We start from the raw sequence: 25,768 nt of genomic DNA, 5'->3' as shown, positions 1-25,768 counted from the left end.
AATTGGGATTTAATTTGGGTGGATTTTTAATCTATTAGTTGATTTGTGGTTGTGAAATACTTACTTTGTTAGTTGTATCTTTTTTGGTGCTGTTCTGTATTTGTTAGTTTCTTTTGGAGTTTCCTGTAGTGAAAACATGAAATAGAAAGAAGACATTTATTTATTTATAGTGTATGTGTATTGTAATTACAATTTATTAGCTTTGAGTCTTAATGAGTATAATATAGTTAACTTACTTGTGATTGTTTTAAATATTTGCTGTATGTTGATTTCCTTATATCTGCAGTTGCAATCCAGTAGATTTTCTTCTTCATTCAATTTCTTTTTTTTGGTTCTGGACTGTGAATGAAGTTGAACTTCTTTTTATAGTGCCTTTGTTGTAATCTGTGTTTTATTGGTTAGTTTGAATTTGGAGTGTTTTTATTGGTTAGCTCGATTTTTTTTTTTTTTAATTCTGGTAGTTAGTTTCCTAATAAGGAAAACGCTAAGTAGTGGTTTTGTGGTGTATTATTCTATATGTATTTTTCTAAACATTATATTATGTATTGTATGCATGAATTGATAAAGTATAATTCCATAATATTGTTGTTTAATGTAGGAAGGTTGTTAATAATGTTTTAGTAAATAGTTAAGTTTTTTAATTGATTTTTAAATGTAGTAAATATATTATTGTTTAATATTAATTTTGTGTAGAGTTAAAAGACATTATTTGGTGTTTATGTTGTTTGATTTTAGTATTTAATTTAATTTTATATAGTCGATATTAGTAAAATGGAGATATTTTAGTGGTCGATATTTCGTAATGAAGTATATGTTTATTAATGAGCGTCGATATTTAAGGATTTCGATAACTGTGTTTGCGATATTTTGTGTATCTATATTTATGTAGTTCGATATTGTGTGTTCGATATTTTTGTAATGTTTTACATAAGTATGTGATGTCGATAATAATGTGATCGATAATTTTGTATCGATATATTTGTACGTCGATTTTTTCTCTTTCGATATTTTGTCAGTGATTCATAAGCTGGACACTATACAACACGTTCTTCTCATTTTCAAGGATATTTCTCATACATTCTTTTTATCCTTCACCTACCTTCATTTCTTCTCTCCCTCTATTTTACAGCTGTCCAGACATTATTGGAGTCCCATTGGGAATAGTGAATATCGTAGCAGGTAACCAATTTAGATCTGTTAGCTCTTTTGTACCACTAAGGTGGCCACTCCGCTCCCCTTACTTTTTAGAGGGCTTTTTAGTCAGTTTTCGTTTATGTGCACTTGCAACACGATGTGTCAACTCACGGATGTCCCAATTTGAAAACAGAAGTTGTGTGCAGGCAGCTTAGGTAGGCTTTCCTGTGACATAACAAACCGTAGGTTTTCTGCAGACTTAGGGCCTTATTATGAGTTTGGCAGTGTGGCAGAGGGCCTTCACACCAGTGCCCCGCTGCCTTACCACCAAAACCTTACGGAGACTGCCTGCAGGATTATGACTGGAACCCAGGTCAAGTTATCTGCAGCAGCTGGCCCATGGTAGTGCCTTGCTAAGGCTCATATGTGAGCCTCAGCAAGGCACAGCAATCGGAACTTCATTGCATGTTCCTGCACAGCAGGGACTGTGAAGTCCACGCTGTGCAGGATCTGGGGGTGCATGCGTACAGGGGGGCACACCATGTACACCCCGCATGCATCCCCTGGTACAGAGGCAACAGGGGGCCCTGTAGGGCTCCCTTAGTTTCCTCCTGCTACACTTTTCATGGTGGACTCACTGTCATGAAAACGGTGTCATTGAGGAAACTCGTAAAAAGCTTCGGAGCGCAGCAACGGCACCACTGGCATATTGTGGCCTCCGACCACTGTACCACTGCCGAGAGATCATAGATCCCCGGCGGTAGCAGTGTTCCAGTGGCGGTCCAACCCCCATAGTCATAATATGCATAATTGGAATACCTTTGCATTGTTTAATTGTGGTGAATTCGATGAAACGATAATGATGTTTGGTGTTTATCATCATTCATTTTTATAACTGGTATCAGTATTTATGTTGATAGATTTCACTTTGCAGATTTTGGGGTAGCGCAAGTTACAATTTCTTTGGGCTATGTGCATGCCTTCTAACTTGACGATTTTTGTTCCACTGGTATTTTCAGACAGGTCACGTTGTTAGGAAGGAACTTTATCTTTCCACTTATGGACACTATTTTGACCCCAGTTGCAGTTCAGGTTATACAGTATGCTTTTTAACAAGATAGACGTCTGCCCGCTAGCACTTTTCCCGGTGTCCTGTGCCAATAGGGGGTCCAATTTTCCCTTTTTCCCTCTTTGGTCAGACTCCATTCTGGGACTATATATATATTACAATCGGGAGTAGACACAACCTTTTAAGGTGAACATCTTCATGGAGGGTTACCTCATAAACATCATAAATACTGCTCATCTTGTTTATCATTTAACTTTATTTGCCTCAGTTTTTTTACCTTTCTAACCACTAGAAATTACTTTGGAAATTTGAATCTCGGGGAGTTGTTTCGGTTGATTACACCCACTACTATAGACTGACCCTTATCACGACAGGTGGGTTTTATGGTCTTTCATAGGGTCTGAATACTAATTCGGACCCTGGTGACTATACAATGACCGATAAGGGATCAAAAGCCACCTGGGGACTTTACACAAGTTTCTAAGATTTAATGGGAGATCTGTTAGTATGGCTTTGGTAATACAGATTTCAGCGATATACGTTTAGCATTCTAATGGTCCTACTGATTGTCCCTCAGAAATGCACTGCTCAATTGGATTTTGATTGGGAGTTCAAGACTGATTAGCCAGTTCCAAATGGATCATAATTATGAGATCCACTTTTAAAAGAGGTTGGTGTTGTTTTTTTTGGCATGATTTTGTCTGCCATGGACGGATACCTGGAACACATATAATTAATTTCCTTTGCTTCATGGGACTTTTTGGTTTGATTGGTGTTCTAGCACCTTAAACTTCTTATTTCTACTTTATGTATGATCTTGTCTCTGTCATGGATCCTCTTTCGGGTGATCTTGTAAATACCTTTTGGTAATGGAACTTCTCGTATCAATACTTTTTGTGACAATCACGGCTATGTCATCACTGTGGTAGTGATACATGGCAATTAGGATACACGTTTTTTGGACATGAATGTATGATTCCTTACTGTATTTTTTGTGCATTATAACACCCTTGAAGAAGTCCCTTTGAAGAAGTCACCTTAGTGACGAAACATGTGTTGAGTGTGTTTTGTGATATCATCTACTCCATATCGTGGCTATACTTAATGATGTCACCGACTCATTTATGAAGATCTCAACTTACACATAATAAATGAGACTTTGATTCACACATATTGGATTTCTTACTTATTTGACCACATATATGTACAGTAGGAACTTAACGTACAAAACTGTGCGTTTTGATACTTAATGAGTGCTATGATATCACTTTTGTATGCATCATAGGTGCAGTGGCACAAGATCCACAGCATGTTTGACACCTTTGGTAGTAGGGTGTCTGGGAATCTTGATATAGCACCATTGCAGGCCCCTTTGGAAGATATTTACTTGCCCACAAAGATTGTGTGTCACCAAGAGGTGCACTCATTGACCACTACTCCTGCTTTGTTTGTTTATGTTTATTAAGAATGTAGTGAATTTATAAGTAATTTCATTATCTCATAAAATATGAACCTCTCCTGGAATTTATTCACAATCTTTTAGGGAAAATAGTATTCTCAATGTGTGAATAGACATTATCCAGAGTGAATCAAAACTAATGTGAGGGTACATTTTATATACATTCACAAATCCCTTTCTTATCCATTTTCAATGTTATCTGAAAGATGTACTAGCCATGGCTACAGTGTGTCAGTGTCTGACTAGCCCTCAGCTCCATATGTGCCACACAGCTTAAGTAAACATAGATAACCAAACAAAAGCTAAACTGGGTGGTATGTTGCTGGAATAGCTGCTCACGGTGGGATTTGAATTTCAATTTGACTTGAAACCTATTATTTCAACTATAATCAGGGAGCAACATATATGCATTAGAGTTCTATGTTATTCTTTTTTTTCAAAAACAGATTTTAAGAAGGAGCACTGCTTCCTTATGCAAGAACACAATGAATACAATAACTAATATAAAATGCAACTCTTTGCATGTTGAACCCACCAGCTGCCCCCGTGCAATCCACATGTACTACATCATCAAAAAAATGAGAGGCAGGCACGTTCACCCAAATTATGTGTGCATCAGCCCCTATAGGTTTGAATTTCATCATCAAACATAGTTTGCATAGAACAGGTGGGATCCAGAATGACTCTCCGATAATCCGCCCACGCATGCCAAACCTTATCATGAATCTGCGTGCTGCCTCTGACCCTATATACTGCTACCCCATACAGTAGTCTACCCCCCTTCTTCCACTATGCCAGTGAAGAAGGAGGTGTATCCTTCCACCCCATTTGCTATGTCCTGTTTGGCAGGGGAAGGCCCCATGAAAAGCAGTGGCAGATTGTAGCAGTTACCACCCAAGCAAGATGTCACTCCCTCCCAAAACAGTATCAATACATGACAACCCCACACTGTGTGTAGGAATGTCCCTTCTGAGCTCACACAGTGAGGGCAAACAGAGGAGGCAACAATCCCCATCTTCCATAAGCGATGTTGCATGATGTATACCCTGTAAAGTTATTTAAGTTGTATTAGTCTGGGCCTGGTTGCGATGGCCTCAGCTGCAGGCGCTCCCCTAGCTTCAGTCCACTCCTCATCATCAATGCCTCCCAAGTCCTCCTCCCAAGCTCTCCTCAGATTAAGGAATGTCTGTTTGATTGGAGATTAGAGTCTGATAGATTTTAGCAACCTTATGATTCTCCAGGTCTACTGAGAGGAGTTTGCCTTCCAGTGGATTAAATTCTCTAACTAAACCCCTGCCTGCAAGGGAAGCATTTAAAATATCTTACTTCTGTGAGTAAGTGTAAATTCACTTTGAGATCGAATACTTATCTCCACACAAGCATCATTATCTCAACTCATTAGTACTCGAAAGATTAGGACACCAGGGCCTGTATTTCAACACTAGAGCTCTGTATAACCTTCTGAAAAATATTGGTGATTAACACATTATCGGGTTAGCCGGCTCTTGTCCAAGAACAGAGCCATATCCAAGTTAGTGACACTTGTTTTTAAAGCAGGGAATGGAAGTCCCTGCAACTATTGCTCTCACAACCTTTCACACTAGAATATAACCCGTAAACAAATATTTGCTCATCAGAATGAACTAGTAAAGCAGGAAGATGTCAGCATTATAAAGACTTCTGTAGAAGTTCTCTGAAATTAGTAGTATTACATAGCATAAAGCCACACAGCAGACTAAAAACAAAGGGGGATATGTACAATAAAGTGACGAAGCATGTCGTTAGGCTCCTGGGCTTAACGAAACGCTCCACCACTTCGGAAACGCGAGGCTGCACCATATTTACAAGAATGTGGTGCAGCCTTGCATGTCCCCTTGCGATGGCGCTAAGTTTAACAACTTAGCGCCAACGCAGGCACCCATCCACCAGAGTGCAAGGGTGTCTGTGTGCAGGGGAGGATTGGTTATGTGTAGGAAGGTGTCCCTTCCTGCACATAAACAATCCTAAAATGCCATTTTGTAACTTTTATGTGTCCTGCTTCATGCAGCACACATGAAAGTTACAAAATGGCATTTTTTAAAAAGGGTTGTTATGTACACCTTCCTGTACATAAACAAACCATGGCATTTTGCTTTTTTCCATGTGTGTTACACAAGGCAGCACACATGGAAATAGCAAAAATGAGGAGAAATAATGCATTTCTTCTCATTTCGCCAACGTAAGACTAGGAAGGGTCTCAATTTTGGGGCTGCCTCCTATGTATGCCACCCTTGCACATAGGGGGCAGCGTCAAACACAATGGGTGTTGTTGGGGAACGCCCACCACAACACCCACTGCTCGCCCCTTTAACACTAAACATAGCGTGAAAGGGTGCCTTGTGTACAAGGCTGCGTTAAGCCACGTTAAGTGGCTTGTAGATAAGGCAAGGTCCCTATCACAGGAACGTCACAAAAAGTGACGTTCCCGTTGCAATAGGGGCTTGTACATATGCCCCACAGAGGTCTCTACCCCTCTGAGTCTCAAGGGAATCTGACTAAAGCTGAAATGTGATTATCAATCTAACCCATAAAAGAACACTCAAGAAATCCATGCCACGTGTCTTATTACTTTCCCCCTTCACACAGTAAAACTTGGCAACTACACTTGAAAATTCATTCCTTTGTTATGCACATCAGAACGTTCTTGGGTTCCTCCCGACTCCCAATTCAGCATCGACAGTAGTCCTCCCTTTGTACATTAGTGCTTCTCTTCATCGCTAAAAGTACCCTTCCTGAGCCTCACTATCTCTCACACACAATGTGCATTTCTCTATTCATGAGATCATGTGGCTGCACCTGCAGAAAGACAAACGTTGCACCCTGAGCAAACATTCACGTTGAAGGTTAAACATAAATTCAAATGCTAAGGCCTTTGGTCAAGTTAACATAGCAGGCATGGCAGTACACGTTTAAATGCATGGTTATAGATACATATTAATGTATAAAATAAATGCAGAATGCTTTTCAAATGAGTCAGTGAATTTATAAGAATTAACAATATTATTCAAATCACACGAGTCCAGATATATATGAGAACTGCAATTTGATGATATTGTGAGGGAAACATTAGTATACGCACTCATATAAATGTTGAGAATACACAGTAAATGCACTTTCAGTAACTGTTCAAGTTCACTACATTACGTTAATGATTTAAAATCACCCAAATGTTATTAGACTATGTGTATATACATAGTATGGTCAAAACATAAAAGGGCGTAGACAGAAATATGCTGTCCACTTCTTTAGTTTCCAGTTAAGAAATGGATTACCTGGACTTGACTATCTACATCCATGAAGGTATAATCAACTCCACACTACAACTGCGTATTGCATACTATGTGCCTTTAGTTGCCATCCCAACCATATTATACAAAACATTCCTAAAGGAGAGCTCCTGAGAGACAGACATCACTTTTACCTTAAGCCACAAACAAATTTTCATCAAAAAAGCAAGGAAATCATGCAAAGACTGTGCACCAGAGGCTATGAAGAAAAGGAATTACAAAAACATCAATTGAAGTTAGGCAAACAAATCGACAAACACTGCAAACAAGCCAAGAAATCTGGAATCCATTGAAACATGTACGATTCATCATCCAATTCTACAATGGTCACTATTTATTCAGAAAAGTAATTAAGGAAAGCATTGGACTCTCCTAGAAAACAACCCTTCAATCCAGAATAACACTGCCTTGTTTCCAGAAATGGGATTCTGAAGCACTATGAACCTTAACCAACACATTTATCAATCACTTTTTCAAGATAAATAAACAACTCGACAAACATTCTAGGACAAACAGGCTTCTCCACCTGTTATAAGTGTTCTGCAAATTGGGAATTGACAGAACCAGCAAGATTACATTCTCCAAAAGCTCTATATTCAAACTGGGAGACTGGATTAAAAGTCAACAGCACCATAGTTATCTACCAAATGCAGTGGCCTTGTGACCAAATCTATACCGGCATCACCATTAAACCTTTGAAAATCTGTAAACAGGAACATCGCAGAAATATCCATAAGTGCGACACCACCAGGCAACCTACTGAATATTTCTGCCAAGCACCATGCATATCAACGACACTTCACTTTCACTGGTCTTGAGCAAATCCACAGAGATCCAAGCGTAGGCAATAGAGAACTTCAGTTACGAAAATGGAATTGCTAGACTGGGCAAGAAGAGGTGCAATTTAGGAAATTATGTTATCAAATGTATTGCCCTATAGTGCCACCATCCAAATACTCTTGTGAAAACAGAGGTCAATATGTGCATCTCTGCCTTGCACTCAGGCAGTGAAAGACACAAGGGTAACACGACTGCAACGAGAAGGGGGCATGGGTGAAGTTATTGGCATTGATAGCGCTGAGAATTCCAAGTACTAACAGATATAAAAATATGACACCACAAAAATGACAAAACAAGGAAACTAAGTAGATGTTGGAACCGTGAAACACTCTGAACAGAGAGAGTAAACATTGAAAAGAAAGCAGGCCTGCAACTAATGGAGGACAGAGACTAGGTTACTAAACTGGGATACATTCGTTAAACCTAGCAATAAATAAAGAGTGCTTACATAGTCAGCTAAAACTAATCTGAAATCTCTTGGCTCACGGGATAATGTGACAGGAAATCACACGGCACTAGTTGTAATGTCTTAGAGTTAACAATTGCAATAGGGTGTGCAGTAGGAAAGCATGCTTCTGGGCAACTGCACATGGAAAAGGTACTGTTAGGTAAAATCCAAATATTACCTAAAATCTTCAAACTTCACCAAGCCAAGATTAGTAAAAAACATAAGAGCCTAAATTTTCATTCACAGCTCTCTTTTAAAGGCAGTGCAAGCCAGCACAGGTTGTAGAAACGAACATTGCCTCATTAGGTTTAAGCAATATCAGTACAAAGCGCACTGAAGCTTAGAATCCCCTTATCAAGGGCTAGGCGTCGAGTCCCTTTCAATGTGCTGATCTTCGCCTGCCAGAGGTAAAGGTAAGGATGACCACTCCCAGTAGCCACGATGATGGTGAAGGGAGCATTTCCAGTGACTACTGACTTCCAGAATGAGTCCCAAGAAGGAAAAACAGGTTGAAGGCAAATAAACTCCCAAGGGCTAGCATGGGATTGAAGTCTTCAAAGCTGGATGTCCAAAGTGGAACTGTGGCAAAACTGGAGGCAAGAGGATACAGGAGGGATCCTGAAGGAAATCCTAGAAATAAGGAATTGTCTCATAATCCAAGGCACACTGAGCTGCAGTATGAAAAGTAAAGAGTCATGAATGCCCTCTTGTTTAGGAAGGTAACACTTTACTTATGACCCTCAGGGTGCTGAATTCCAGAAGTTTCTGGTCTCAATTAGAGCCACACCCTGGAAGCATGGAGAAGTTGCCGCTACAGCAAAGTATCACATGTCAATCAGTAAGGGGTTTGGGAAAATCCTGTCTATGCTGCATCAAGTTAATTCTTAAACCCCTGGCTCCCACAATACCCCCTGTGGCAGGGAGAGAAAGACACCTTGGTGCCAGTACAAAAACCCTTGAAGAGGAAACAGGAATGCTTGTGCCACTGATGAAAAACAGAAAGAAATGCTAGTAAAGAGTACTGAAAGCACCATAATGCATGTAATGAACCCTGCCAAAAGACGGGGAAAAACTGCTAGAAAAGAGGACTGAGAACTCCACGCTGCATGTGACCAACCCTTTCTTTCATTAATGACAATATCCAAAGAATAAACTTTGAAGATGTCTTTCAAACACTGTCTCTCTTCACGCACCATCAAGGAGATAATTGAGGTCAACTGTACTCTCATATGTGATGCATGATCCATCTCCTCATGCCAGGGATTTGATTGGACGCTGCCTCACCCTGGATCTAGAAAACTTTAGAAGTGAGAATGTGGGCTCTATAGTTACTATATCTCAGTACGCTACATCTTGGGAGGTGTACTTTGCACAGATTCAATTGTCCTAAATATTCAGAAACGGTGCTACAAAGGTACCCACTCTAAAATAACAGACCTCCAACTGGATGAACACAAAGAGAGTTCCTGTACTGAAACTTTGAAGATGTTTCAATTAATAACAATAACGTGTGTTTCATGTACCATTTACTACCATGTATGTTGGTAAAAATAGGTTTTATACTATATCATTCTTCTATTGACCACTGAATAATATTTTGAAGCAGCTGTGTCATTTCTTCTTTGATCATTCTATGGCTATGAGCCTCAAGTATATTTTTAAAAAGAATTAATTTCAGAGTGCCATGTTAATTTTGGGATTTATTTACGATCTGTAGCACTTGCTAATCGTTTCTGTAGCTACCATATTGCTAATATAAAGTTGCATTTATACACCAATATGAACAGACAATTTGCGATAAGAGGAGTCTTAAAAGATGCCTAAAATGGAAAAATTGCAATGCGTACCAAAGAATAATGTCAGTGAAGACAAGAGCCATTATGGAAGTAGTCCATAAGATGGGTGTTTCACATAAGAGGCAAGACTTACATTTCCTCCAGAAAAATATCAGTTAAAAGCCTTGTAAGATGAGTTTTGTAAGACTTGGAGCCTCATTCAGACTGTAGTGAATGGTCAACTAGTCTTCAAAGGGTGATGAGCCTTGCAAGTTTCTTCTGTGTAACTGCAATGTTTCCTGCTTGTCTTCACAATTATTTATGTGTTTTTTAAAGGGGGAAGGTGTGTTATATCTGGGTTTTGATATTATGCATTCCTGTTTCTCTGCTGCTCAGCCAGTGTGAATGTGCTGTGTATAATGTGGGTGTGCATGGTGATGTTTGGAATGTTAGGATGCCTGTTATCTGGAGTGTTTGTTGGGACATGGGCTGAGCAGCAGGGAGGATGCTCCTTGTGGGGCTGATTACTACACGCTTTATTCAGAGTCTACTAGGAGACCAACCTAAGAACCATTATCAATAAAAACTTCAACAATAACCTAACCTCAGCTTCTGCATTTCCCTCCTTTCATCATAACACCTTGTCTCCTCCACCCCGATGGATGACCATCTGCCTCAGCTAGAGATCTCCCATGCGGGCGTCATGCTTAAAGCATCCACTCAGCAACCTTTTCTTTTTAGAGAAAACAAGCTCCCAATGCCAGATTTTGCTTCCTCTAAACAGAAAGCATGAGAGACCCAATCAACATTTTCTCTGCCCATGTCTGCCAAGCCTTGCTTGGCCGACTCAGGGATTGAAAATGAGCGACAGCAATCCCGTCCTATTGAGGTCACTGTGCCCTACCACCCACATTGCACATAGGCTGCGCAGCAGAGGTTTAAACCAGTAGAGCTTTAAAGGACTCCGCTGGTGTAAACACAGCAATGCCACCCAGTCTAAGTAGAACAAGGAAATAACAGGTATGGCAGGACAGGAACTAGTGCTCCTGCTCAACCCATCCATAAATAAGGTCCCTTGGATTTGACTGGCAGGAATCTACCATCCAGCTGTGCATTCTGTACTTTGCTTTCCTTATCTGAACCAGGGCTTCAGATATAAGAGGATGGATCACATAAAAGTGTTGTCTAGCACGGTTACATGACGTTGGTGTTATTTAAGGAAGTGCTTCGCACAAAACACCTTTAACATGGTATTGTGAAAGAAAATTTATAAGGTGATAATATGTGACAATAAAGTTTATGCTCATTTTTTTGTGGTGGTTATATATTGTGTTGTTTTTGTGCTGCTGTGTGGTTATGCTGCATTATTGAATTGGACTGTTTACCACTGTTTAAAGTCAAAACATATTGCTTCTCCAGATTTTCAACAAGTTATGACACCAGTCATCCCCGAACTGTGTGGCAGAACTCTCAGCTAAAAGTAGGGCTTACGTGGCTCACTTTATATGGTTGCTCCTCTCCCCACACCGACATGTATAGCCAAATTAAGTATTATCCAGTGATGAGATACATGTTCTGTCATTTGCATCAACTGGTGCATAGGCTATGTTTCTAGCCCCTGACAATTAGTGTAAATGACAGTAAAAAAAATCAGCTGACACCAGCACAATCTATAAGACTTGGGCTCCTGGTTAGTGAGCATCGAGCAGGGTTTTAGCTGGAAGACTGGTAGTGCTAGTTTACAAAGCTAGTGGTGATGAATAACATCCTCCTAAAATTATACACCACAAATGCAATGCCCTTAATGAATACAGGTAATGTTCTGTTGTGTAGTGAATACTGCAAGAGATGCTGCACTTTAACGGGGTTATTCTGTGACCAAAGTTATCAGGCGCTAGGTGAACCAGGTAGCATTGTTTGTGCACAAACATTTACAAACAACAGCATTAGCATTATTGATAACATTATCAGTGGTCAGAATTTCAAAATGAACACAAAGATGAGTAGTGCATGCATGTGTTCTACTGGGAGGTCACAATGATTACTACATTGAAGTAATATTTCAGAATTAGAATGCCACTGGATTTTGAGTAACTGACTCAGGTACCAACGAACCCAGCATTTTTCTTTTCCAGTACTAATACTAGGTTGTCTGAATTGTAAACATATTAATTATTATTCTTCTGAGCCGTTGGTCATATAACCCACTCTCCATTCAGGGAGGGTCCTGATATCTTGTACCTCCTAAGATGACGTCTATTGTACTCCATATCGTAAGGACAAGCATGGCATCAATACAATGGGACTGTTCGACAAGGATATTGCTACAAGGAGTACCGATTTACTCTGGTAGTACTTCTGGCTTACTCCTTAATTCCATAAGAAAGCTAACAATAATATCGGCTTCTACCTACCTATATACGTCACTCAGGAGCAAGTAGAGAAGGTAAACATATGGTCAGGTTATCAACGTTGATTTCAAACATGCAGATATGTGATTATAGTTAAATAGATGGCACAATACAAGGCAGCAGTTTGCCCCTTCCACGCCATAAATGCTGACTCGCTGAAGCACCCATTGTCCTCACAGCTAGAATTATTTTAAGGGATACAGTGGTCCTGGCAAAACACTGTGATCACACGCCTCAAGCTGAACAATGAATATACCAATCCTTCCAATGTCGTGCACTCAGAATGGTACAGCAGATCTCCAATTACACACCAAGCAACACCCAAAGATATACACAAAAGAGTGACCACAATAGAATCATCATGATCCTTCTCCAACAGAATACAAAGAATACAAACTCCAGCCTGTGTCCAAATTGTCAAGACAAGGGAACAAAGTTATGCAAACCCGGCACAACTGTGAGCCTATACTAATGGTAATACAGTGCAATGCAAATCTTTTTTTTTAATCTAACATAATAGCTGAACAATTTTTGCTCTACTTTGCGCTTCCTGTGCAGTTGATGTTTAGCAGGAAAAAGAGCTGCTGGTGAGAGCAAGCTGACATACCATAACATCAGTGATTCCAACACACTCAAAGGTATAGTCTGCGCCACCATCCGTCATCTCCGCGATCACTTGGTGGATGGGTTTGGTGAAATCCTTGGGACTGATGCATTCAGTGGCTCCTAATACTCTTGCCTTTGCAAACTTATCCTTATTGATGTCAACCCCAATGATCCGTGCAGCGCCAGCGACTTGGCAACCAATGATGGCAGATAGGCCAATTCCTCCCAGACCAAAAACGACACAATTAGACCCAGCTTGAACCTGCAAATAGAGAAAAGAGGGTAAGGAAATCTGGTTGAACTCCAAGGTTGATTCACTAAAGAAGGATAAGAAAAATGAGCTGTTGAAGAAGCTTTCGGAATTAACTTTGATACTGTACCACTTTGTCACTTTTCAAACAAAAGAGTTGGGCATCATTGTACCCGCAGCTTTCTTACGCCTAAAGAAGAAGAACCTCCAGATATCCCTGATACTACAACCCTTGGGAAACTAGGGACATGTCTATGAGAGGCATCATCTTCAGAACAAAGCGATTCGCTGTCTAAATGAATTGTGTGAGTATAAATACCCAAATTCACACAATGTCCCTCATTACAAGTGGTGTGGTATAATGCCCATTATCCTGCCCTGGAATTACTGTTACCAATGTTCCTGGCAATGTCAGGGAGATTAAATGGCTATAACATATGGGAATGGGAATTATCATGCTGATTCCTGCACATTTTTACCCAGTGTTTCACCTAGACACCTTATATGCTTGCAGTATGTGAAATGCAGTGTTAATAACTTAGCATCTATATATGTTGAAAATATCTATTCTTACCTAAATATACTTATCTGCTTTCGATTTGATAGTTAATATCTAGGTAATGCCAATCCTGCACATTTTAATTCATTTTAGATAATCTGGTTGTAGACAATTAGGAGGGCACAAAAGAACGTTAAAAAAGATGAAAGGGGACAATCTATTGAGTAAAAAGGTGGGTGTGGTTAATAAAAGATACGCATATGTGCATTTTCTTGATTGTTAATTGAGCAGGTAAAGCATGTATATGCTATACACATAACAAAATATAATTACAGAATGTTATGTACATGACTATGGATAGTGGAGTAATGCGAAGTGGTGGGGCCACCACTTCTAGAGAAATCAACCAGGTTATTTTACAAATGGGTGCAATAATAGGAGATAAGTCACTGGTGGGTAATTCAAAACTGCGAACCTGTTAAACAAGGAGTAATAGGGCTCTTCTAGAAAGCATTAAGTATATGGAATGGAATGGAATGGAATGGAAAGAGAATTTATATAGCGCGATGGCTACCCAGGGGCATCCCAGCGCTGCAGAGGAGAGTAGGTTGAGCCGGAAACGCTAGATTTAGTGGAGCTGAGGGAAGATTTAGGTAGAAGTTTTATTAAAGAGCCAGGTCTTAAGAAGTTTTCGGAAAGTAAGTAGATTGGATTCTGATCTGATTTGGAGGGGGAGAGAGTTCCAGATCTTGGCCAGATTGTAGGAGAGCGACCGGCCTCCACATCTGGCTCTTCTGATGCGTGGTACTGAGGTGAGGTGGGAGGTCGAGGATCTGAGGGGGCGATTGGGATGATAGGCTTTTACCAAGGGGTGATTGATGGAAGGGCCTGTTCCCCAATAGGAGCGATGTGCAATGCACATGCTCTTGAATTCGATTCTAGCTCTCACAGGGAGCCAGTGGAGATCCTTCAATCTGGCTTTGACTGAGACTCGGCGAGGGATGTCGAGAAGGATTCTTGCCGCGCAGTTTTGAATGATTTGAAGTTTGTTGAGTGTGGACTGTGGGGCCCCAAGGTATAGGGCGTTACCGCAGTCGAGACGGGATAGAATTAGTCCTTGGACCATGATCCGTCTTGAGTGAAACGGAAGGAGAGGGAGGATTTTTCGAAGTAGTCTCATTAGCCCGAAGCAGGTGGCGGCAAGCTTGGTTGCTTAGTGGTTGAATGTAAGAGTTTGGTCCAGCCAGATGCCTAGACTCTTGATTTGTTCCTTGGGTTGTGGGGGGCTGCCTAAACAGAGGGGCCAGATGGAATCAATGGATTTCATGATGTTATTTCCAAGGAGCATTACCTCTGTTTTATCCCCGTTTAGTTTTAAACAGGAGCCTGACATCCAGGCGGCAACTGCTTCCAAGCAATTGTGTAGGCTGTGGTGGGAGTTGAGAGGTGGGTCCAGCGCAACCACTAGCTGTGTGTCGTCTGCATAGGTGACACTTTTCACACCGAAGGGGCGGACGACATCAGCTAGAGGGCTAAGATAAACATTAAAAAGGGTGGGACTCAGGGAGGAGCCCTGAGGCACTCCGCAAATAAGAGGTTTACTGGAGGAGGTGAAATCCTTCTCAAATACTTGGAAGGATCTGTCTGTGAGATAGGATCTCATCCAGGTGAGTGCTGTTCCTGAGATTCCTATCATGCCAAGGCGGTGGAGTAGAATGTCGTGATTTACAGTGTCGAAGGCGGCACTTAGGTCGAGTAGGACGATGGCCGCAGACCCGCCACCGTCCAGGATCCTTCTTGCCTCCTCCGTCACTGCTATCAGGGCAGTCTCCGTTCCATGACGAGGCCTAAAACCCGTCTGGGTGGGGTCCAGTATGTTGTTAGATTCCAGGAAGTCGGTCAAAACAGAATTGACGTGCTTCTCAAGAAGTTTGCTGAGCCAGGGTAGAAGGGAGATAGGTCGGTAGTTAGAAGGATTGGTTTGATCGAGGCTGGGTTTCGTTAATAGAGCTTTGACCATAGCTCTTTTCCATAGAGGCGGGACAATGCCAGTATGGAGGGAGGAGTTGAGCAGGTCTTGGATGGTAGGTGAAATCTGACTGGTTATCGGGATGAGAACCCTAGGGGGGGCTGGATCGGTGGGTGATCCGGATTTGACCTGTCCCATAATCTTTTCTAGGTTGATTAGGTCTAGTGACGGAATGCTATTGAGAGCATTGAGTGGGACTGTCGTGGGGCCTATGTTGGCGGTATCGCTGGGTGAGGTGGCGGAGTGAGAGAAAGAGGAGCTGATGACTTCTATTTTATGGTGAAAGAACTCCGCTATCTCCTCACAATGGGTTTGGGTATTGTTGTGATCCTTTGGGGTCTCGGGAAGTTGCAGGAGGGATTTAGCTATCCGGTAGATCTCCTTGGGTTTAGAAGCTGCCTTGTCGATCTTTTGTTCATAGTATTTGGCCTGAGCTAGTTTGATATTTGCTTTGTAGTTTTTGATAGCTGCTCTATATTTCGCTTTGTCTACTGGGAGATAATCGAGGCGCCATTTCCTCTCGATTCGTTTGCAGGCGCGTTTAGCCTCCCTTAGATCCGTCGTGTACTATGGGGCTGTGGGGTTGCACCGCTTGGGATGGGTACTTTTTAGTGGGAGTACTCGGTCTAAGGAGCTGGTAATCCATCTGTTGTAATTCTCGTTGCCCTGGATGGGATTAGAAGTGTTGACAGGTTTGGTGCGCTGTAAGTTGTCCTGCCATTCAGGTAGGGGGATTTTGGACCAGTTGCGTGACTGTTGAATCGTCGGGGGTTTAGGAAGGGGGTGATTGGGGAGGGTCCAGGTGAAAGGAATGAGGAAGTGATCGGACCAGGGAAGGGGGGAAGGGTTTCCAACGTGAAGGTTGGGGCAGTTGCTGAAGATGGGGTCTAAGAGATGGCCTTTTAGATGAGTGGGCCCAAGGACACGTTGCTGTAGTTCGAGGGCATTTAGGCTGGAGGATAGTTCTCTGGTGTTTGGGTCGTTCGGGTTGTCCAGATGGATGTTGAGGTCGCCCAAGATTGTAAAGTTAGCGGAGCTAAGTGCAAGGTTTGCAGCTATCGGAGCAAGATTGGAAAGAAACTGACCTTGTGACCCTGGCGGGCGGTATATGAGCATACCAGAGAAGGTATGTGTGAGGCTGAATTTTATATAGAAAGGAAGATATTCACTGTCTGGAAAATACACGGAGGTGCTAGTGACTTCGTATCCTGTTTTATGGTTTATGATATATGGCAATAAGGTGTTGTGTTTTTTAAATAAACCAATTTGATAGATTTTTCAGAGTTAATCAAACAATACAGCGCAAACAGTTTAACACAATCTGAGAGATTATGCCAAACTTAATATAGAACAGCGGTCATGCAAGTCCATGTTAGGCCCACCCCCCTGCCCCATATTTTGTGAAACTTTTGTAGGCAGCCTCTTACAGAGTTGATAGGTTTGTCTTGTTTGGCACACCAAGCAGCTAAAGCTGGATGTGTGCCCGAGGTCCAAGCCCGGGCTATGTCTCAATTGGCTGTTCGTGTGACCAGCCCCACCAAAGCTTGTTCTCTCCTTGAGCCACCTACATTCTCCAGTATCCCCAACAAGGCAACTCGAGCCTGGGCCTAATTGAATGGCCCAATACTCATGAAAGTTCCTGAAAGCTCTTTATCCAGTATGTGACAATAATCGGCCAAGTCCATTTAATATGGCAGAAGTCACCAGCTCCATCTGAGCAGCGAAAACAGGAGGGCATGGAGATCTCATACCGATGCGGTCCTATCTCCAAAAGCCCACCAGCTGTACCAACCGTTCCAACCAGTACTCCTGCAAGAGAGGTGTTCCAGAGTCGGTATGTGGTCCTATCCCATTCAGCACAATGCAGATCTCTAGGCCAGGAAGACCACCCCTATAAATTGTAGGCTGGAGGGGGAGATTAGGCCACCGTGAAGCATTCCTAAGATAGAATTGCAGCCCAAGTGTGAGACATCGACCGAAAAGCTGGATACTGCTGCCCTCAATGGAACCAGTCATTTATCAGCACCAGTTGCATTGCCCAGTAATATAAGCCCAAGTCTGCCACCCCCAATCCTTCATCATGCATTGACTGAACACACTTGTTAAATGCAATGCGGGATGGCAGGTTGGCCCACAGGCACACCTGTATACTCGCTTGTGCAGCAGTGAACAATGTCTGTGGATTCAGGAATGAGAATTTTTGAAACCTTGACAAGATCATCATCTTCAAGAGTGCTGTCCACCCCAAGAGGTTCAGCTGCAGCATGGACCGTCAACTGAGATACAGACATATCCCGGCGTCGATGGGCATAAGATTGAGGTTCCAGGTTAGGATAGGGAGATGGGAGATGCCTAAAAAGTTGAGTCAGTGAATCAGGATGTCAGACTGCCAGTTCACTGCCTTATTATCATTTGTAAGTGGAAACCAGAAGGGATTTGGTTCAGTTCACCTGAGTACAGAGACCTGCCCATATCGGTCCAGCATGGGGAGAAGTCTGGGCCCAGTTTCAAGTGAGCCAGAAACATCAACACGTCGTTGGTGTAGAGGGCAAAACAAATTCAGATATATTCCCAACAAGCTGAAAGGGTGCAATTATAAAACCAATAAATAAAAAAGGGAGACAGATGTCCAGGGTAATTTCCGCTTGATAAGCCTGCTTGCCATTGATGCAAAACTTTTCTCTAACTTAATTCTCATCTCACTTTAGACCTGGATTGAGTGCAATTATATAATCCCAATTGAACAAGGAGGCTTGAAGCAAGGGCATTCAACAGTTGATCACTGTCTCAGTATGTAGGGACTGGGGCAAAAAGCAATGGAAACAACAGGGAATTTGTTTTATTGTGTAGTCAACTTTAGCTCGGACTTTGATCTTGTAGATCGAAGTATCCTGTGGGCAAAGTTGGGTCAAAAGGCAATTCCTTCTGGTTTACTTGCAATTCTACAGAAATTATACTCACATGATTGGGCCCAACTTGAGCTCAATGTAAATGGGGCCTTATCGAAAAGAATACCCTTTGAAAATGGGTTAAGACAAGGCTGTATCCTGGTGCCAACGTTGTTTTCTTTGTTCCTTGCAGATCCCCCTGGAGTGCTTGCTTCTACCAACTCTTTCTCCCGGAAAATTGGGGGCAGGCACATACCGTGCCTCCTCTATGCAATATGGCTATTTTAGATCTGACTCAAGTAGGCTTAGAGAGGACACTGAATAGATAGAATAGCTATTGTAAGGATAATGAACTGTAGGTTAATTTGGAAAAAGAAAATTCCCTTGGGTAAAAACTTGAAACCGTTTAAATGGCATCTTGGCAATAGGATGGTGGAGGTGGTATTTGCATATAGATATCTAGGAATTATGTTCACTAAAAAGTTGAATTAGGCCCTACACAAAGAATTTGTGGAGACGTGGCAGCTTCAACTATAAGAGGCATAGTGAGATTTTAGAACATCTTTGGAGGTCCATCTTGGAGCCCCCGTTTAATTGCCTATAATGCGATTGTACCCTCACAATGCCTATATGGGGCTGAGTTATTGACCCTAAGTATGGAGGCAAGCTGGGAAAAGTGTGAGGGTAAATGATTGAAGAAATTATTAGGTCTCCCAAAACTGTGGTGGAGGCACATAATAGAAGAAGATTGCGGAAGAATCGAGGAGGAAGATAGTGTCAGAGAGGGGTGCGATGCAGGCGTCGTATCTAGAAGAGGTCATCTATCCTGTCCTGAATCCTGTCCTGAGCCTTTGTCACCTGATCTGTCCCAGAGGACCCTTTCCAATTCCTTGGCCAAGGGGTTGGTTTCCTCACCATTCTAGGTAACTATAAATCTGTGTAGTATGTCATTGTACTGCTCTCTCTGTTTCCTCCCTATTCAGGTTCTGTCATTGTAATAACTTTGTTTAACGATTATTCTAATTAAATTTCATTCCCTTCCTGTCCTTGGAGAAGATGGTGTGCTAACTGTATTTTGGTACTTAGCTTACATGAATTTACTAGATAAACATTTAAAACTCTCCAGAGTCTGTGTTTATTTGAAGAAGGTTTACTCTATGTAATTTTTGCCTATTTAGTTAACTAAAAGGTCCATTGACCAGAGGAAAGTACATTGTATCAGAAAGGTTTGGTAAGAAATGGTTAGATATCAGTTCAATAAATTGAACCCAGTGGTATCTACTAGCCTATGTGAATGAGTGTGTGTTTCTGGGCCCAGGTGAGTATATGATAGTTGAGTATCTGAGGTTGGTAACCCGCTGGATCACCAGAACCATCCTCATTTCACTCGGTGTTGTTGGTGGGTTTGTTCTCATTATTACAGAAATGTGATCTTTAGACAGCTTCCTCATTAATTTCTGAACTGAATGTCCCAAGTAACTAAATTCATTCTGACAATGGAGCATTGTTGTAGGGGACAGTTTGTTTCCATTTTAAGCCGGTTGATTCAACAGTGGAACAGTGTACAATTTACAGCTCTCTTTTGTGTTTTCTGCAATCATTAAATCATCAATGTATTATTCTCACAAAAGACCAATTTAAACATTCTAGATATTGCTTGAGTATTTGGTTGAAAATTCAGGGACATTCTGTATGTGTATGTCCTTGAGTTATTCTAGCCCAGACCACAAATCTAGTTTGACATTTAAATGAAAAAAAGATACTTACTACTCTCATGAAGAGGAATGGAGAAAAATGCTGAATACAAATGATTTCTGTAAACCAGTCTACATCTACTGGAATTTGAAACAAAAAATTGCTGAATGTGATACCACTGGATAGCATGAGATCGCAATCTCATTTATTTTGTGAAAAGTTCCCAAGCCAATTATGGGTGAGTTACATGGACTCCCCAAAACCTCATAAACATGCCTTGCTGTATCATCTTTTCAATCACAGATGCAATCCTTTCTTCAGCCTCACAAGAAAGATTTTGGGACTGATTACGAGTATGGCACTGCAGGGCCCGCGCAACGCTGCCCGCACTGCTCCAAACCTGTGCATTATCGCTGACCGTATGACAAGTTAGAAATGCACGGCTCAAAATACTGTCAGTGGTTCTTTGCTATTTCCATGGCGGTGCCTGGAAAACAGAAATCGCGATGGTAACAGCAAAAATGTTCCATTACGACATGGATATGGATGTGGAAATATGGATTTTTCTGGTCAGTTATGTCCCCTATCTTGGACCCCAACGGTTCTATGTGCATGTTACAAGTACATGTATGTTCCCTCCAGTTCCAGTTATGAAGACGCAAATACATGTGCGTCCATCGTTAACATGGCCTCTTTCAGATCCGCCATGAATGGGCCGGATATTCCATTCCTAAGTACGAAAGGCCACCGCCTTTATATGGTTCATTTATGCCATTTTACAGTTCAGACGAGTAGGCCCTGATTCTGTCATCAAGCTTTTCTTGCTTTCCGTCTCTGAAGCTCCAGTCCGAGCCTGCATCTGTGACCATGAACTTTGTCTCATCCTCTGCGCGGCTCACGATGCCTGACATCAGCTTGCTGCCTGCCAAGAACTGTATTTCACCTTCGAAATTATCTGCTCCGCTCCCTGCCCAATGCATTCCTGTCTAGTAGTTTAAGTAAACATTCTTCCAGCTACCGAGCAAAGGCCCGGCTTCTCTGTCTTTATGCAAGTAATTCATAGCCCTGTTACTATGGAAGATTCCTGCTCTCGCATCTAGTGTAGACACTTAGACGCTTGTACACGCACTAACAGTCAGTATAGTCAGTATAGAATAAGATTCTACTCCAAGAAGGCCCCTCTTTTGGATAACATAGTTCTTTAAACATAGGATGTTAGATATGATTTGAGATTAGGTTGACTTGACCCTCCAGACTTCTGTCGCCACATGTAGAGTTAAATGTCAAGTCCCCTTCACCCCCTAGTTGCACGTCAATCATACGTCATGCTGCTGCGCGCGCATTTCTGCCAAGTATTTCTGCTGACATTGTGAAATTCTTTCATGGAACCACCCCATTATGACATCATACCTGATGACGTTCCTTTGTTACGCCCAATCACGCCCATTTTTATTACGCATGAATAATGTTATCTTCCTTATCAATTGTTACGCCTCTCGCATTTGCTTCACTGTAATGCCTATTGTATAAAAGTGATTAATTATCAATAATGTATGTACTTCACTTCCTGAACCTCCGTGGTGATGGAACTTGGAGGCCACGATTTCGAAATCGTCCATTGGAATAAAGCCCATTCCGAACCTCTAATACCACGGATTCTGCCTCTTATTTACTGAGCTATTTCTATTATGTTTCTGTATCAAATTAAGTCCCGGTAATTAAATTATTTACCACATGAATGGCGCCCGAACAGGGACACTTTCTCATCTCACGCGCCGGCGGTGCGTTGCAGGCCCGGTCTCCTACCACAGCTGGACGGACAACAACGCGTACCAGCAGGATTTCCTGTATCTCCCTCCGGTCAAGCGGGGGCGACTGAGGCTGCGATCAACACCCAGACGAGGCGGTGAGAAGTGCGAAGTATCCCGACCAGAGCCTAGCTGAGAGAGCAAGATCCGAGGTATACGGAGGCCCACCAGGTTTCCGATGTCCTGAAGTGTCCGAAGTGTTCGAGTCGAGTCCAGTCCGGTCCAGTTCAGTTCAGTTCCGTTCCGAGGCCTTCCGTTCCGAGCTACCCGGTGAGTACCATTACTGGGGAGGCGTTCTGGCGTGCACATAAGTTGTGCCGGTCCAGACGGGTTTGGGTACACAAATCCGGTCTGCACTGTTTCAGCAGTGTATCCGTACTGTTTAGCAGTATATCTAGTATATCAAGTATAAAAATTCAGAATAAATTCAGTTAATACCGAGTATTATGTTTATTGATTAAGTTTTCCTTAGATCGTCGTCATCATTGTTTGCTCATTTAAATGTTAAATGTTAAATGTGTTTGCATATTGTGGTATGAATGACTGTTCATTATCGTGTTTATTGTATTAAGTTTTGTTCAAAATCAAGTGCCAGATCAGTTCTCAATATGCCGCTCTTTTCGAAATTAAGACAGATCACAACTAGAAAAGGGGTACTCGAAGAAGCTGTTCCCATTCCTCCTAGGGACACTCCAGGGTACTTCATGTATCATAAACATGGCCTAGACGCCATATTATTTCTTGATCTATGGGTAGACTACACTAAGGAATTACCAGAAAGTCAGAGGTGGCCCGCAGCTGGAACCTGGGATGCAGAATGCATCGTGAAAGTAGAGGAAGAATTATGGAAAAAGAAAGCTAGACAATCACAGAAAGACGCCATTGAATTATGGCGTAAAGAATCGTATAGACGTACAGAAAAAGCACGTAGACAGGAAGAGAAGAGTAAAGAGAATTCAAATGAAGTCCGAGAAAATCTATTAATTGAAGAAGGTACACGAGTTAAATCAGAACAAGTAGACAGACAAAGAAATGCCCTTATGAAGGGTATGTATCCCCTTCTGGCCGAGGGAGTACCTAAGGCTACTGCGGGGATACCAAAAGACTTGCCACCCCCATTATTTCCAATAAAAGTACATCCCAAGGGGCATCCTAGAACCGCAGAAGATGTTTTTCTTTCCTCATATTTAGATGACGCAGCTCCCGAGTATGCTAACCCCGCCCCACATAGACCGTCGGCCGGGGAGGTTCAACGCCAAGATCCTGTATCTGTATCCTTACAGCATCAAATCCTGACACAAGTTCCGGCAAGCACATCTGTTCCCACATCTGTTCCTACAGCTACTTCTATAGCTGTGTCCACACCTATAGTTGCTGTATCACGTTCAACGAATCCTTTCACGCCCGATACCCCAGACGGGGCTACCGGAGGTGCCACCAATATTTTTTCTACGCCACCCAAAATAAATAAACTTACTTTTCAAGAAACAGCACATCCACGTACCCCCAAACTCATAAATGCCCGCACGCTTAAGGAACTTCTTATAGATTGTAGATATGACCCTGTGCCCGGAAAAGAGGACGAAATGATCATGGCATCATTACGTATCCGACGAGCCGCGGTGTATTTAGGGAAGTTACCAGGAATGACTATGCATCTAGATAATATATATCATTTTGTCCAAACAGGGCGAGATTCTGAATGTATTAACAGAGCTATGGAATACCAGAAAGTGGAGATACAAGGGGAACTGTTACGTTTCCTCATAAATTGTGTGATCAGAAATCAAGACCGACCGGGAGTAGACCCGGAAGCAATGCAAATTCTTACTAGATGGAGCCAGAATATATCAGAAGGGAGACATGATAAGCAAAACTGTATAATAGCCATGTGCCGAAAGATCCGTAAAGAAATAGAACGTCTACACGAAGAGAGATTAGCGGTAGACCAGTTTGAACAAAACGAGGAGGAGGAAGGATCAGGACTGCCCACAGGACAGTCAGAAACCATAGCCTATGTAGGTAGAGGAAGATCTTGTAATAGTACTAGATGTCTTACTGACCCGATACGTCCGATATGTCCAGATAATAACAGGAATTTCCAAACACCTATAATAAACATGAGGTCCCCCGAGCATTCGTTCCAAGCCGCTGACAAATTACTGCGAGAACGAAGGGGTTATCATTTTCTCGATTCTATGGATGAACAAGAATTAGCCAGGTCAGCCGTTCAGTGGGTTGACCGTCCCGGAAAATATGGTGATGACACAGTAGCACACACATTTTTGAACCTCACCCCAGATGAACAGCGTTTAGCTGGGATTTATATGATTCAACAACTTCTTATACTATATAAAAGCCAACATTCAGATCCTGGTCCGTTACCTGATATATTGACTGAATTACTCACGAATAGATGGAGAGGTTCAGGTACTAAGCTAATTAAAGAAATACTAGAACCAAGAAAGCAGTACATTCTTTTTGTATGTCCAGAACATGTCTCACTACCCATCAAGGAAGGACCGATGTATTACATGGATAGACAGAATCCCTTACGAGAAGTCCACCCAATAAAGGGCGAGGACAATCAGTTTAAACGTGTATTTGTATATACGCCCATATCGAAAATAGAATTGTTAGAAATGAAGAAAGTGGTACCCAGTCATGACAAAGACCCAGCGGGTTTCCACCGAGAAATTAAAGACATGTTACTCATGGGAGAGTATACCTATCCCGACATTATGACAATATTAAAGGTATTAATGCCTGCTGGCATTTATGAAAAACTCAAGGAAAAAGAGTGGGAGGTGGGAGACCAAAAGATAGACTGGACAGCATTAGAAAATGAAGAAAAGGCCCGAGGTCCAGGTTCGGGGCTTGGGGACAAAACTAAAGCACTACCAGGTTTACTAGTACAGGTACTGCCACGTTTATTAACCACGAAAAAGGAAGACTGGGGTGCAATCTCAGCCTGTAAACAAAAGCAAGATGAAGACACTAGTGATTTCTATGCCCGATTCGAAAAATGTTTTGTTATAAATAGTGGTATAAAAGCAAGTAGCGAGTCATACCCACATCTGTTTGTGACAAAATTAGTTGAAAATTCCTTACCCCAAGTGAAGAATAGAGTATTAAAATTCGAGAGTACCTGGCAAGGTAATACCCCATCACAAATGTTACAAATGTTACAGTATCATCACAATAGAATTAGAGAGGAACAAGATCATGAACAAAGACGCATGAAAGACACGAAAATGAAAATGCTAGTCTCCCAGACAGTTCCAGCTGAAGGACATAAAAAGGGTACGACACATTCCGGTGATTCAGCAGGACCTGTAAAAGGGACATGCAACTATTGTAAACAGCCAGGACATTACATACACGATTGCCCAGTCCTGAAGCGTAATATCGCCACAGGTATTACAAAAGAAAGACCACGGCCACTTAGACAGGATCAGAATGAACAAGGAGCACCGCAGCATGCACAGGCCATGCCAGCTCCACAACAGTCTATACAGTTTGTGCCAGCCG

The 25,768-nt window shown here is 42.0% G+C and overlaps 1 protein-coding gene across 1 annotated transcript in view; it reads right to left on the bottom strand.

Moving 5' to 3' along the window:
* LOC146866381 (alcohol dehydrogenase 1-like) overlaps positions 1-25,768 on the bottom strand; it is a 286,340-nt gene that overhangs the window by 192,791 nt on the left and 67,781 nt on the right. The window contains exon 6 of the mRNA XM_085636258.1: positions 13,070-13,330. Coding sequence (XP_085492384.1) covers positions 13,070-13,330 — 261 coding nt within the window. The remainder of the gene's footprint in view (positions 1-13,069; positions 13,331-25,768) is intronic.

Source organism: Triturus cristatus, chromosome 2_1 (assembly GCF_964204655.1).
Source record: "Triturus cristatus chromosome 2_1, aTriCri1.1, whole genome shotgun sequence".
Classification (NCBI taxonomy): Eukaryota; Metazoa; Chordata; class Amphibia; order Caudata; family Salamandridae; genus Triturus; species Triturus cristatus.
Note: the sequence above shows the minus strand (reverse complement) of the source record. Positions and strands in the feature narration are given on the sequence as shown.